Below are 15324 nucleotides of genomic sequence, written 5' to 3'. Positions count from 1 at the left end.
AAGGGTAGTTGATTGAGCTGGTCAATTAGCCAAGTTAGCATTTGCAGATGTTGGAAGCATGGCATGGGATGTTTGGTTACATGCTTGTTCAGATGGAGTACTTGTTGATGGCTTGTGATGGATGGGTTTCAAAAGCTTTCCATTGTTGTATTGTAATGGATGCATTGCCGATAATACATGGTGGATGATGATTTTCGAGGCTAGGTTTTTCCCTCATGAGGGTTTTCCTAGGATATATCTTGTGTCACATTTTCATGGGTATGTTGTATATTCTTTGCAAGTGCATTATATGTGTTGATTTGATTAAAATCTTAATTGGGTTATGTGGAAATTGTCATAAAGTTGGCTGGAAGTTTCCTTTCAAGTAATAGCAGTGGACCCTCTAATGGCATCAACCAATCCATCTGTATAACTTCACAATGAACAATGGTCTATCCAAACTGCACTTCCTCCAAAGATGGAAATCCCATATCCATCACTTCTAGTTCTGTACCCATAATGGATGGGTGAGCTCCTCGCATTTGTATTTCCTGTTGGCTTGTCAATGAATGATGATATGGCTTACATATCGTATTGTAATACAAATTCCATTTTCTATATGAATGTTGGCTCCTCTACCATCAATAGTCTTGAAACTGTTCATGATAAGCTCCTTCTTAAGCTTAATGACCATGTCTTTTTGGAAAATAATCCAGAGAGGCTCGGTTTGAATGACAGCATGGCGCAGAGTGCCGGATTGGGGATTGGTTGGGTCATAATCATTGGGATTTGTGACCGCATAAAATCTGCCCTGCTTACCTCCAATGGCATTTTTGTCAAATCCAATGGCACAGTCAGCCAACCTCTTTCTGTTATCAATCCAGTTGGAATCACAACGCCACAGTCGTCAATTGGGTTCCCCATTTCGCATGAGATAAGATTCATTCTAGAACTATTTAAACTGCTGCATGGTAGCTCTTGAAATTCATTAATGATCTCAACTATCTACAACATATTTTAGCTTTAAACAATACTAGAATTTTCTTATTTGGTTAATTAAACTAACAAGGAAATTCATACCTTTCTACCATTTGAACGACAACCTCCGGCTTCTCAACATGATATTCAGTAGTATTTTCAGCCTTCATCGTATATACAGAAGTTCCAAATGACTTCGCTATTATTGACTCTCAGAAAAAGAGACCAACTAAAAGAAACAATGGGTGTAAGGCTTGATTGAAGGCCATTTTTTATGAGAAAAGACTTGCAATTTTTATATGACATGTTATGTAGAAATTCAGCCTCTCTTATATAGAAATTCACCCAATATCGTTCTATGCACATTATCATGAATGGCATAGCAGTTGACTGTTTCTATACTCTAAAAACAATACACATAAATCAGTTGTTCCATGGAAACTGAAAAGCTCGGTTTTTAAACTGTAATTTAGTATGTTTTCTATGATAAAACATTCTAAAACTTGACCTTAAAGTTATCTTCGCATGGTAAGGCCAACGTAGACAATTAGCATGGTAAGGTGATTCAACTTGTTTGCAATTTTTAAAACAAAAAATGGCAAGGATTTGAACTCGGATTCACAGGATAGAAGAAAAACTAGACATAAATCCTATCACCTCGTTCACACATAAAAGAGTTCAAAAATTCGCTGGTGTACTGGGACATTAATAAACAAGTAATCGAAGTTAACTAAATCCCATGTGAGTAGATGCTTCACTGCAATCTTGGCACATGTTGGTAATCAGTTTTTACTTGAAAATTCTTTTATTAGTGAGCTCATCCATCTTCCGCACCCGTTGTGACTGGTCAGACGTGGACTTTAAAGAATGAGCTAGAAGCATTTTATTCGATTACAGAATGGTCAAGAACATGCTAAAGGGCAATATAACGTGTAGAATAATTCTAGGGAGCACAATATGCACAATCTCCTTTCTCCGCCGCCTTGTGTTGCAACCACCGATCCTCCATGGCATACATACCTAGTAATCTTGAATAATTTGGAGGATTATTATAACCTCTTTAAAAAAAGAGTGTTTGATAGCATTGTGCATTTGATTGAGGAAAAGAAAAGTGATGTAATGTAGGGAAGTTGAATTGTAATGAAATGGACCTTGATATGAGTAGAAAGGAAAACTTTATTTTATATTATGGATATAAATAAGTATAAATTGATTTATATTCATTAAGAAAATTAAAATAATATTTATGAAGTTAAATATAAAAGATAAAATATTTAGTTATCAAAATTGTAATGAAGAATAAACATAATATCATATAAAATTTAAAGATTTTAGATATAATAAATTAATATTTTTTTATCTAGTAATTTTTTTTATTTCTACATAGTTATGGAATAGTCTATGAGTCAAATCTATGTTGTGGGGAATTAATCATATTCTTATTGGCTCAACACACACTTTCATGTTCTTAAAATAGCAAAATTGATACTAGTAATTGTGGATTGTAGAAAATAATTTGTTTCAAACTCTGATATGTACCAGTCTATAAGAAATGATAGTATTAAAAATTACCTTTAGGTAGTTATCAAATTATAAGTTTTATGTTATTGTAGGTTAACCCTTTTGATTAAGCCAACTTCATAGTTGTGTAGAAGTTTGAAGAAAATAATTCAATCCATATAGGTGTCCTCATTGAATTATATATAGATTAAATTCTCTTATCCTCTAAAATGAAGTGCTCCTATAATGATTCTTCTCTTTAATGATTGGGATTTTCATATATGAGTTACTTATGAAATAGTTCACACTAAACTCCTATAAATAGAAAGACATAATGATTAATCATAGGTATAATTCAAACCATAATGCCTAAGGAAATAGGTGAGAATTGGAAATATCTAGATTTCAACTGTTCTCTTTGTGTACTCTAGGATTGAACCAACATGTAACAAGATTAACCCAAGATATATGAAAGTACAAATATCAAGGTGACTATATCTAGAGTATATGGAAGCTAATCATGCTTGTAAGGAAACCATATGACTTTAAAAATTGTGTTTTGATAGTGGATTTGATGCAAGATTGATTACTATCTATTGTGATAGTCAAAGTGCCATTTTCTTATCAAACACCATGCTAGAACAAAGCACATTGATGTTTAGTTTCATTTTGTTTGAGATATGGTAGAGGATGGGAAAGTGAAATTGGAGAAGGTTGACACATTGATGAATGTTGCTCATGCATTAACAAAACCAATGAACACAAAGAAATTCATATGGTGTTCAAATTCTATGGGCATCATGGCCTATAGCAACTCAATTATAGTGTAGATAGTCCTTTTGCTCTTGCAAGGTGTTTGACAAGTGGGGTAATGATGGGAAAATGGTGTCTCAACCTTGCATTTACATAACGTTACTGTATACACCTAAAAATGGTCTGAAGATAATTAATTAAATAAGCAATTATTTAATTAATCCCCCTTCCCAATTTAATTGAATTCGCTAAGTAATTTGATTAAATTCCCCCTTTCATCTACTTATCAATAAATCTAAAGATTTATTTAATAGGTTCATTTCAATAATCCCCTTTAATTAATTAATTCCCCTCATCAAATTCATCATCAAATTAATTTCTTTTAAATCCCCTAATTAATTAAAACAAATCCATTTATGAGTTGTTGAAATTAATTAGCATTTTCCTATTATTTGAATTTTTAAATTCAAATTCTCCTAACTTCTAACCACCTAACCTAACCCCTTCTAAACCTAACTCATTCCATCTAACCTTGGGTTTAATTAACCATCTTAGCTTGCACATCCTAACCACCATGTCCCCTTTCCTTAAACACTTTGCCCTCTCATGAGAAAATATTTGTGACACTTGTCACTAAGTGTTCCCTTTCATCCAACATCTTCTAGAAGCTCCTTGACACTTGTCACCATAGAGATGGCAAATGTTCCCTTTCATCTAACCTCTTTGCCAACCTCCTCCAATTTAACCACTGATATCTTCAGACCTAATCTTGACCGTTGATTCTGCCACCTCACCCCTAGCCTTGGAAATCCTATAAATAGACCCCATTTTGGAGTTCAAAGGATCCTGAATCCCATCTCATTTGCATTCAAGCATTGTTACTATATTCATATAGATCTTTAGCAATATCATTTTAGCAATTTCATCATGTTCAATTTTAGCTTAAATCTAGCTTATTTTCTAGCATAATCATGGAATCATGTAGCTTAATCATTATCATTACTAGCTTAAATGCATCATTTACCATTTAAATTCTCCATTTAAGTGTAGTCAAGTCACTGAAATTTTCATGACCAGATCTGAGAGCAAAATTCATACTCACATTTACTAGGAGGTGATAGATTGCTTATCTATGGTTTTATCCTTCTTTTCTTTAAATTCATTAGCCATGCTTGTAATGATCTATTGAGTGTTTTGTATTTTAGGAATAGGTATACACTTCACAGGCGCGGCAGTTACTATTTATAATAATTTTTCATTTGTGCGTGCATTAGTCCAACATTTTATCCAAAGGTTTAGATTGGCTAGATAAGTAGTCCAATATTTTTTCATCGAAGGATCATATCTAGATTTTAAGATATTAAAGTTTCTATGTTTGAAAGTTACAAATGAAGTTTTTGGAATCACTTTTGAGGGCCTTATAGGCTCTAAAATTTCCTTTTTTCTTTAGAGTTGTAGCTTGATAGTGTATGCAACGAGATTTTCAAAACTTTAAAATGATTCATCAATCAAATGCCCAGTTAAAAAGTTCTGGCCTTCAGAAGTTGAGTGTCCTGAAATAGAAAATATAAAAATGTATTAGACACATAAATGAGTTGTAAAGGGGAGCTACACATGTTGGTGTATGTGTTGACCCATCATATAGCAACTTGGATTAGAGGTAAGTTGGGTACCAATTTTTGGGTGGTTTTAGCTCATGGTTTTGTAATATCATTTCACAGTTTCATGTATTGGACCTCTTATATATTAAGTATGTTCAATGGACGTTTTGTGTAAGAGTCTTATAACTATTGAGTTACCTCTAATTATTTGGTTGGTGTTACTCCAATGAGAAGATTTCTCTACAAGTATGTTGTATTTTGTTGTTAACTTATAAATAACACATTAGGTGTCTTTTAGAGTGTGAAGTTTTTCTCTTGAAAGGTTTTTTTCCACTATATGTCTCATGTTTATTGTTAATCTATTTGTATATTTTATATCTCCTTCTATATGTGTTTCTTATTCTATAATATTCTAAGATTCATAAGAAAAATTGTGTTATCACCCCCACTAGATTAGTGTTAAGAATCATTTTTTGCCTCTTAGTTTTCTTTCACATGTTTAGTGGTTAAGGTTACTTGGGTGAATGGGGTTAAATAGTATTTATTTTTTCTAACAAGTACATATGTGGAGCATGAAATGAGATGAGCACGGATTCATGCTTTGACACATGGAGGATGTATTGGAAAGGCTTGATATTTTAAATGTGTTCATTGTAACCCTGTGAGTACATATATTTCTTATTTGTGGAATGATAGATGGAGCATATGTGATTTTGGAGGCTATTTTTCCCTCTTGAGTGTTTTCATAGGTATACCTTTTGTTATCTTGTAGCTTTTCTACTTGATCTATGTATTATGATTTATTTGTAAGCTTGTATGCATGATTTTATCTCATGGGGTTATATATAGTAAATGTATTCAATGAAATAAATATTATATATAATTTTGCTAACAAGTAGTATCAAATCCTTATCATCGTTATGGAAGGTGTGAGCTCTCATATTTTGTTATAACCTTTGTTTGACTAGATTTGGTTCTTATTTAAATTCATGGCTATGTAGGATATATATAAGGCACTACAGGGTATGGACACATTATAAATGTATTATTTTGTAGTCTTTTGGGTTTATTTTAGATCTAGGGTTTAACAAATTTATGTTGAAAGGGTTTCTTTGACTGGGCCTTCATATAAGGGTTTTATATGGGAAGTTTCATACATGACCTCTTCAAAATAAATGAACCTCACCATTGGATATAGGTTGGATGAGAAATAAATATTGACATAAAATTTTCCCCTTTTTCACATGAAAAAAAACAAAAGAATTAGCCCCTACCCCTATTGTATGTTTGTATCGCCTGGTATACAGAGGTGAATTAAAAAAAAAAATGGAAACAAAATAAATTTCCTACAACTTCTTTTTTTTTAAATTAGGCTAGTGGTATAGGGTCTACAAACCCCTATACCACCTATACCCCTTAGGGTATTCATTTTTTTGAAGTTGTTATCTTTTGGCCAACTAATAGATGTCAACATCTATAGGCTATAGCACCTAATTTGGAAAAAGCAACCATAGAGCCCCCTACTCACCTAAAAATACAATTAATTTAATTTTTTTCTTTTACATAAATATGAAAAAATTAAATAAAATTGCATAAGATTCAGATCCATGCCCATAGAACCCCACCACTACTTGCACCGCTATAACACTACCTAGGCATTGTCGAGGTGTCAACATTGCTCGAGCATTACCAACATGCAACTGTCACTAGTGGGACCACCAATTTTCTACTTGAGGGCCACCTAGATATTTCTCTACTAAAAAGATTGTATTTTTTTTCTAATGGTAATAATTTTCAGCTAATTAGTCAAATTTGTTAATGCCTATAGTTAAGAGAAATCTCTCTTCATTGAGAACCTCATAGTGGTACGATTTTTTTAATTTTCTTAAACTTTTTTTTTGGATCTTAGAAGTTAGATATTCCTTAATAAACAATTTTGGTCATAGATTTTGCACACAAAATTATTCAATGTTAAATTTCAAATATTGGAGAGAATTCGTAGTTTAGTAATGGTGAATCATGTTGATTTTATTTTTTCATGTAGAGTTATATTTATAATCATTTGATCATGTGTAGTTGGATAAGATTTCAAATATGATTGTGTGAAAACCCAAACAAGTCACAAAGTGAAAGATTAAAAGTTTAAAAGTGTTTTTTTTAGAGTGACTTTGATGGTGATATTGGAATGCACTGATACTAGTAGTAAACTGCGAAGGGGGGGGGGGGGGGGGGGTTTGAATCAGTTTACTAACAAGTAGAACACTTAATTCAATTATAAACCTTATACCAGAGCACAACATAGTGAAAGATATGACATGAAAGAAAAATACACATAAAACCAATATTTTGACATGGAAAACCCAGAAAGGGAAAAATCATGGTGGGAAACCCTACCCACAACTAGATGAATACTTTGCACTAGTATTATGAATAATTATAATGGGGTCTGCACTTGCAGAAAGGCCAATATCCTAGAGCACATTTCTCATCACAAAGGGAAGTCTCACTGACTTACATGAACATCAAACTACAATCCGGAAAGAAATGAACTGTGAAAGTAGCATCTACTAATGCTTGATACAGTTTCAGTTAAGCACTAATGTCTGCTCTGCAACACAAAACCTTTCCAACCTTCACTGGAAAGATATGACTCTATTCACACATAATTCTCTCATTGATAATGCAGACATAACCACCCATCACCATCGATACCAAATTATATGAATAAGTCACCTATAAATATAGAGCCTCAACATCATTGCCTTTGTCGGCTAAACCCTAAACCCATAAACCCATATTTACAAAAATTACATCACACAATACCACCAAACCAATATTATGATTTACATATCATAGAATGGACCTAAATCAAATATCCAAATAGTTATATCTGTCAAAAATTTTGCTAAGACCAAAACCCAACACGCTTCACCGGTCGATAGAAACCCTCAATAAAATAACAAAAAGTTTAACCGGATCCAACTAGGACCATTATAAAAACATGTCATCCAATGTAAAGTCATCAAAATATGTCCTAAGCAAGAAATACCTTCAGCATGAAAAGAAACGATCCCATAAGATGGACCCACCAAAATCCACTGATCAAGTCACCAAATATTGCATACTGGTAAAGCTAACCGGGATAGCTAGAGGCAAGCTAATTTTGGTAAACGCAAATACCAAAAGTGATAATAGCCAAAACACAAAATCATGAACCAATAGAATATAGCAATCATGCAACCATCCATAATAAGCATCAAAACTGATTCTAGAGATCTAATCATACTAGATCAGAATCACAGTTGAAACCATGAAGATCACCAAGACTAACCGGGATAGTCTCCAACTGGGATACAGTGTTGACATCAATGACAACACTTAATTGAATCCAGTATATCACCAATAATATCCCCCTTTGGCATTGACAACAACAATGAATGTGAAAAACATCCAAGTGCCAAGGAATGCCAACAATATTCAAAAAAGAAAAGACTGATCTGAAATAAACACCATGTCCCAGAAGATATGACTATTTTTCACATGAATATCTTCTCCCCCTTTGACATCAATGACAAAGGATGGATACCAAACCAAGAATACTAAACCAAACAGCTGACTACTCCCCCTGAGTAGTAGCACCATCTTCATCCACCCGAATCAGAGAAGTATGTCTGATAAGCTCACCAAATTGATGCATCCATGCATCTCTAAGTCTCTTCTAGATGCTTGGTAACCCCCAACTGATCTATGAGATATTCAAAAGTGTCTTTAGGCAATGGTTTTGTTAGAATATCTGCAATATGTTCCTTAGTAGGCACATAAACCAATCTGACTTCCTTTGCTTCAACCTTTTCCTTCAAGAAATTATACCTTATATTAATGTGTTTCGATTTTGAATGAAATACCAGATTCTTTGACATATAAATAATAGTAGTATTATCACAGTGAATAATAATAGGTTAATCATAACTTACCCTTATATCCTTTAGCATTTGTTTCATCCATAAAATTGGAGTACAATTGGTAGCAGCTGCAACATATTCTACTTCAGCAATAGACAATGAAGTGCATGATTGTTTCTTACTAAGCCATGAAACCAACTTCTTCCCAAGAAAGAATGCACGGCCAGTAGTGCTCTTTCGGTTATCCACATCTCCTGCCCAATCAAAATCTATATATGCACATAATGTGAAGTCATCATTCTTTGGATACCATAACGCAAAGTTTGTTGTACCTACCAAATATCTGAATATCCTCTTGACAACAATATCATGAGTTTCTCTAGGATTTTCTTGAAATCTAGAGGCAATACAAATAGCATTCATTATATCAGGTCTTGTCTAAGTTAGGTACAACAAACCACCAATCATTGACTTGTATCTACTCGGATTCACTTTAGGGGATTCATCATCCTTTAACAATTTGCAACCGGTTATCATAGGAGTACCAACAGGTTTAGAATTCTCAAGTCCAAATTTCTTAAGTAACTCCTTCACATACTTAGTTTGACAAATGAAAATACCTTTATCAGTCCGAGTAATTTGCAATCCTAAGAAAAATTTCAGCTCACCAATCATAGACATTTCAAATTCATTATTCATATCATTAGCAAATTTCATGCATAGACCTTCTTCTCCTCCAAAAATGATATCATCCACAAAGACTTCAATAATCAGTATGTCATCATGTTTAATTTTGAAATATATGTTATTGTTAGCATTAACTTTACTAAAACTAAGTTTTGAAAGATACTTATCCAATCTAGCATACCATGTTCTAGGGGCTTGTTTTAGTCCACATAAAGCTTTCTTCAATCTGCAAACCATGTCCTTGTCTTTTGATAAAAAAAATCTATCAGGTTTCTCAATGTAAACTTCCTCTTCAATATCTTCATTCAAAAATGCATATTTAACATCCATTTGATATACTTTGTAGTTCTTGTGTGAAGCATAAGCAAGAAAAAGTCTTACCGCTTCAATTCTAGTAACCAGGGCATAAGTCTCTCCATAATCAATTCCTTCTTCTTGTGAATAACCTTTGCAAACCATTCCTTTTTCCTTACAACTTGACCTTCCTCATTCAATTTATTCCTAAAAACCCATTTAGTTCCAATAATGTTCTTGTCTTTAGGGTGAGGTACTAGTTCACTTGTCTTATTATTTTCAATCTGATCTAATTTCTCTTGCATTTCTTTTATCCAATTTTCATCCTTACTTGCTTCAATAAATGATTCCAGTTCAATTTGAGAAATTAAACATACCTCTTCAGTAGCTAACCTTCTCTTATTCATCACACCCTTTCTTTTATCTCCAATAATTTTATCTTCAAAGTGATTTAGTTTTACATACCTAGGAGTCTTTGAACTTTGTTGATTTGTTGATTCATTTTGTTGTTCATCTATCATTGTTGAATTTTTTGATGATACCGGTGCCACTGGTTCACTATTCAGAACTAATTCTTGCATTACCGGTTCTGGTCTAATAAATTAATCTTTTGGTCCATAATCGAATGATCTAATCTAATTACTACCATGCTCATCGACCTTGATATTTATGCTTTCCATTATCCTATATTCAATATTTTGTTATAACATCTATATGATTTTCTCTTAGTCAAATAACCCAAAAATATTCCTTCATCACTTGTAGGACAACTACTGATAGGGGGGGAGGTGAATCAGTAGATGGAAAATTGACTAAGCTTTCACCAAACTCAACAACAATCTCTCAAGACAATCTCATAACTAACGGGTTCAAACACTGAACTACAAATTGCAATATCACTGCCAAGTATACCGGTTGACTATCATAACAAAATAACAGTATAACAGCTCTGAAACTAGATCAAAACCTTTTAACAAAAACATTCAAATACTTTACTAACAATAGTAAAATCACACTTCAGATTATTGTCGGTCATCTTATCATATCTAAGTGGATTTAGCAGTTAAGCAAATTAACCATAGCAAACATAACCACAAAAAAATTCACCACTTGACACAATGATTTTTACATGGAAACCCAAATGGGAAAAACCACAGTGGGGATGAATACCCACAGCTACTCTAAACTCTTTTGAAGTTTTCCCTATTAGGAGCCAAGCCTGTTAAAGCTTTTACAAAAATTCCTATTAGGAACAGATCCTGTTAGGGACCACCCGGTTAACGGATTGACTATAATGCCCTATTAGAAGCAATACCCTATTAGGAGTAACCTTGGTAGAGGCTTTGAAATCCATGCTAATGGATCACCTGGTTAGAGTATTTAGATAGCACTAAGCCTGTTAGAGCTTACCATGTTAAGGGATTTGACTGTTGTAACTATTAGAGAACAATAGGGGTTTGTTGATCTGGTGAATAGCACTACTCTACTTGAGCAGATCCTTTTCATGCTTCTATCTGCCTTCACACATATTGTAGATACACCTTCTATTTCGGCAACCAATCACACTTACACTTAACCAAAATTGCCAACACTACAACAAAACAACTCATCGACCATGTAAGAAAAACAATAGGTCGGTAACACATTACAAACCTAAGATCTCATAGAGATTACAAACAAATTAGTTCAAGTAAGACCGTTGGATTACATAACAATCATTTCACATTATTCAATACAACCTCAACCACTCCTTGATCACCGCTTCATTGATTCCTATAACTCATCATGTAGTTTCCACTTCATGCAATGTACTCGCTCATTCCCAAGATAAAACCGTTATCTCTAAGCACCAAAAACCATTTGAAACTCTTCACATACAACAAGCATATGCAGCATAATCATTACCATTCATCATTTGATCATAAACCAATACAACCAATTCACCAAGCTCCATCAGTTAGGGTTTATCACATCAACAGGTAGGCTTACCGGTTGATCTCACTACTTCTCAAGTAATACCAATTTCCTTCACTAGCTCACCTACCGTTTGCAAAACAACATCATAACAATATCATTCCTGGTTATAATTGACATCAATGACAACACAATAGTTCATCAATGCAATCTTCATGCAAATTTCAACAATCTCCCCCTTTGGCATTGATGTCAATACAAGTATGAATACCCTTGATTGTGATGATTGAGATTAATGCACATACACAGGTATAGGAATCTTGTTTTATGTTTTACCATGTACTCTCCTTCATCTAAGTCTCCATGTGTTCAATTGGTAACTGGCTATATATCTTTTCTCTATCAGTCATACAATTCTCCCCATAATCATATAGTACTTCTCCCCCTTTGACAATAATGCCAAAGTGAAAGTAAAACATGCAGTGTCATACTTCATTGTTCTACATCAACAATCTGCAACTTGATGCTCCCCCTATGGAATAACTCCACTCTACACCAATCTTGCTTCAAGATTCTTCAAATAGCTCCAAGACTAATGTATTCCACATCTTCTCAATTGACCTCATGTAGGAGAACAACCCCTAGCTGACCTCTAAGATACTCAAAATTACTCTTAGGCAGAGGTTTAGTAAAGATATCTGCTAGTTGCTCCTTAGTAGATACATGCTCCAGGAACACATCTTTACTCTGCACTTTCTCTCTCAAGAAATGATATTTCATCTCAATATGCCTGGTTCTAGCATGCAACACTGGGTTCTTTGAAATATTTATTACACTAGTGTTGTCACATAAAACATTTACTGGTTATGTAATCTTCAGCTTGAATCCTTCCAGAATGTGTTTCATCCAGATTTTCTAGGTACAATTCATATACACTGCAACATATTCAGCTTCAGCAGTGGACTTTGATATACAGCTCTACTTCTTGTTGCTCCAAGAAAGAATGCACCACCGGTTGTGCTCTTCCTATTATCAACATTACCTGCCTAGTCTGCATATGTATAAACCTTCAAATCAAAGCTACCTACATATGGATACCATAATCCATAGTCAATAGTACCTTTCAAATATCTAAATTTATCCTTTTAGTTGCTATCAAGTGTGTCTCCTTTGGATTCTTCTGAAATCTGGCAACTAAACCAACTGCATGAGTAATATCTAGCCTGCTGTGAACAACATAATGCAGTTTCCCTATCATTGATCTATACTCCTTTTCATCAATAGATGTGGCATCATCCTCCTTAGACAGTTTACAACCTGTAACCATTGGTGTCTCAATTAGTTTAAAGTCACTCATTCCAAATGTCTTCAATACCTCTTTCACATACTCACATTGTGTGATAAAAAATACCACTCTTCATCTGTTGACATCCTCCACTTTACCACCAGCACTCTTAGACCAGTATAAGGGTTCTCAACATCTACTAAACACTATGGCATCCTCCACTTTACCACCAGTACTCTTAATCTCACCAACTATCTCCTTGATCCTTTGACCATATTGTTGAATATTCTCACCTTCAGCCATCCACATGTCATCAAACTTACCTCTCAGACTCTCTTCTTTGGTAATCTTCACATGCTCATCACCGCTATAGATTTCCTCAAGTTTCTTCCACACATCATAAGATGTCTCTAGACCATGGACATAAACATACTTTGAATCAGACAAAGAACTGATAATGGCCTCCAATGCTTGATTATTTTCTTGTTGCTCTTTCTTTTGATCATCAGACATAGTCCCACTAGGTGCAACATATTGAATAACAACATGTTCCTAGTATTGACTTCCTAGACTCTTGATATATATTTCCATCCTATCACTCCATATTCTATAGTTTTCCCTAGTAAACTTCAGACCTTCTTTCTTCATCATGATCTTCAAGATCTTTACCTCAAGATGTTAGGCTTAGATAGTAGAGGACCTGATATGCTCTGATACCAATTGATGGTATGATGAATCAATAAGGATCCGGACAACTACTGAGAGGGGGGGTGAATCAGTAGATGGAAAACTGACTAAGCTACCAAACTCAAAAACAATCTCTCAAGACAATCTCAGAACTAATTGGTTCAAACATTGAACTACAAATTGCAATATTACTATCAAGTATATCGGTTGACTGTTATAACAGAATAATAGTATAATAGCTCTGAAACTCTCAAAACCTTTTAACAAAAACATTCAAATACTTTGCTAACAATACTAAAAGCACATTTCAAATTATTGTCGCTCATCTTATCATATCTAAGTGGATTTAGCAGTTAAGCAAATTAACCATAGAAAACATAACCACAAAAAAATTTACCACTTGACACAATCATTTTGATGCGGAAACCCAAATGGGAAAAATCATGGTGGGGATGAATACCCACAAGTATTCTGAACTCTTCTGAAGTTCACCCTGTTAGGAGCCAAGCCTGTTAAAGATTTTACAAAAAATCCTGTTAGGAACAGATCCTGTTAGGGACCACTCGGTTAAGGGATTGACTATAATGCCCTATTAGAAGCAATACCCTATAAAGAGTAACCTCGGTAGAGGATTTGAAATCCAAGCTAATGGATCACCTAGTTAGAGGATTTAGATAGCACTAACTCTAGTAGAGCTTACCTTGTTAAGGGATTTGACTGTTGTAATTGTTAGAGAACAATAGGGGTTTCTTGATCTGGTGAATGGCACTACTCTGCTTGATCAGATCTATTTCATGCTTTTGTATGCCTTCACACATACCGCAGATACACCTTTTGGTTCAGAAACCAATCACACTTACACTTAACCAAAATTTCCAAAACTAAAACAAAACAACTCATTGACCTTATAAGAAAAACAATAGATAGGTAACACATCAAAAACCTAAGATCTCATAGGGATTACAAACAAATCAGTTCAAGTATGACCGTTTGATTACATAGCAATCATTGCACATTATTGAAGACAACCTTGACTGCTCCTTTATCACCGCTTCATCGCTTCCTATAACTCATCATGCAGTTCCACTTCATGCAATGTACTCTCTCATTCCCAAGATAAAACCATGTTCTCTACATGCCAAAAACCATTTAAAACTCTTCACATACAACATACATATGTGGCATAATCATTACTATTCATCATTTGATCATAAACCAATACAACCAATTCACCAAGCTCCATCGGTCAAGGTTTAGCACATCAACAGGTAGGGTTACCGGTTGATCTCACTACTTCTCAAGTACTATTAGTTTCCTTCATTAGCTCACCTACCAGTTGCAAAATAACATCATTACCGGTTATAACTGACATCAATGACAACACAATAGTTCATCAATGCAATCTTCATGGGAATGCCAACACAAACTTTCGTAATGTATCATCTCTTCTAATGTAGTATTTGCTTCCAAAAATTTTAAAATATTTGACAGTAGGAGTATAACCAAACCATAATTCATAAGGAGTCTTACTAGTATCACCTTTAATGTGTACTCTATTAAAAGTGTATAAAGCAGTATTGATAGCTTTCCTCTAATAGATATCAGGTAATTTAGCTTTCGTCATCATTGTCCTTGTTGCATCCATTATTGTTTTGTTCTTCCTTTCCACTAATATGTTTTGTTGTGGAGTCCTAGGTGCAGAAAGTTGTCTCCTAATACCATTCCTTTCACGAAAGTTGTTGAA

At 34.1% G+C, this 15324-nt stretch overlaps 1 protein-coding gene across 1 annotated transcript in view; it reads right to left on the bottom strand.

Annotated features, from left to right (window-relative positions):
* Positions 1–431: 431 nt before the first annotated feature.
* Positions 432–15324, bottom strand: part of LOC131042294 (WAT1-related protein At2g39510-like) — a 58829-nt gene continuing 43936 nt past the window's right edge. The window contains exons 8-10 of the mRNA XM_059217669.1: positions 1060–1156; positions 799–943; positions 432–530 (exon numbers count right to left, since the gene is read on the bottom strand). Coding sequence (XP_059073652.1) covers positions 432–530; positions 799–943; positions 1060–1156 — 341 coding nt within the window. The remainder of the gene's footprint in view (positions 531–798; positions 944–1059; positions 1157–15324) is intronic.

Source organism: Cryptomeria japonica, chromosome 3 (genome assembly GCF_030272615.1).
Source record: "Cryptomeria japonica chromosome 3, Sugi_1.0, whole genome shotgun sequence".
NCBI lineage: Eukaryota > Viridiplantae > Streptophyta > Pinopsida > Cupressales > Cupressaceae > Cryptomeria > Cryptomeria japonica.
The sequence above is the reverse complement of the archived record's forward strand: the minus strand, read 5'-3'. Positions and strand labels throughout refer to the sequence as shown.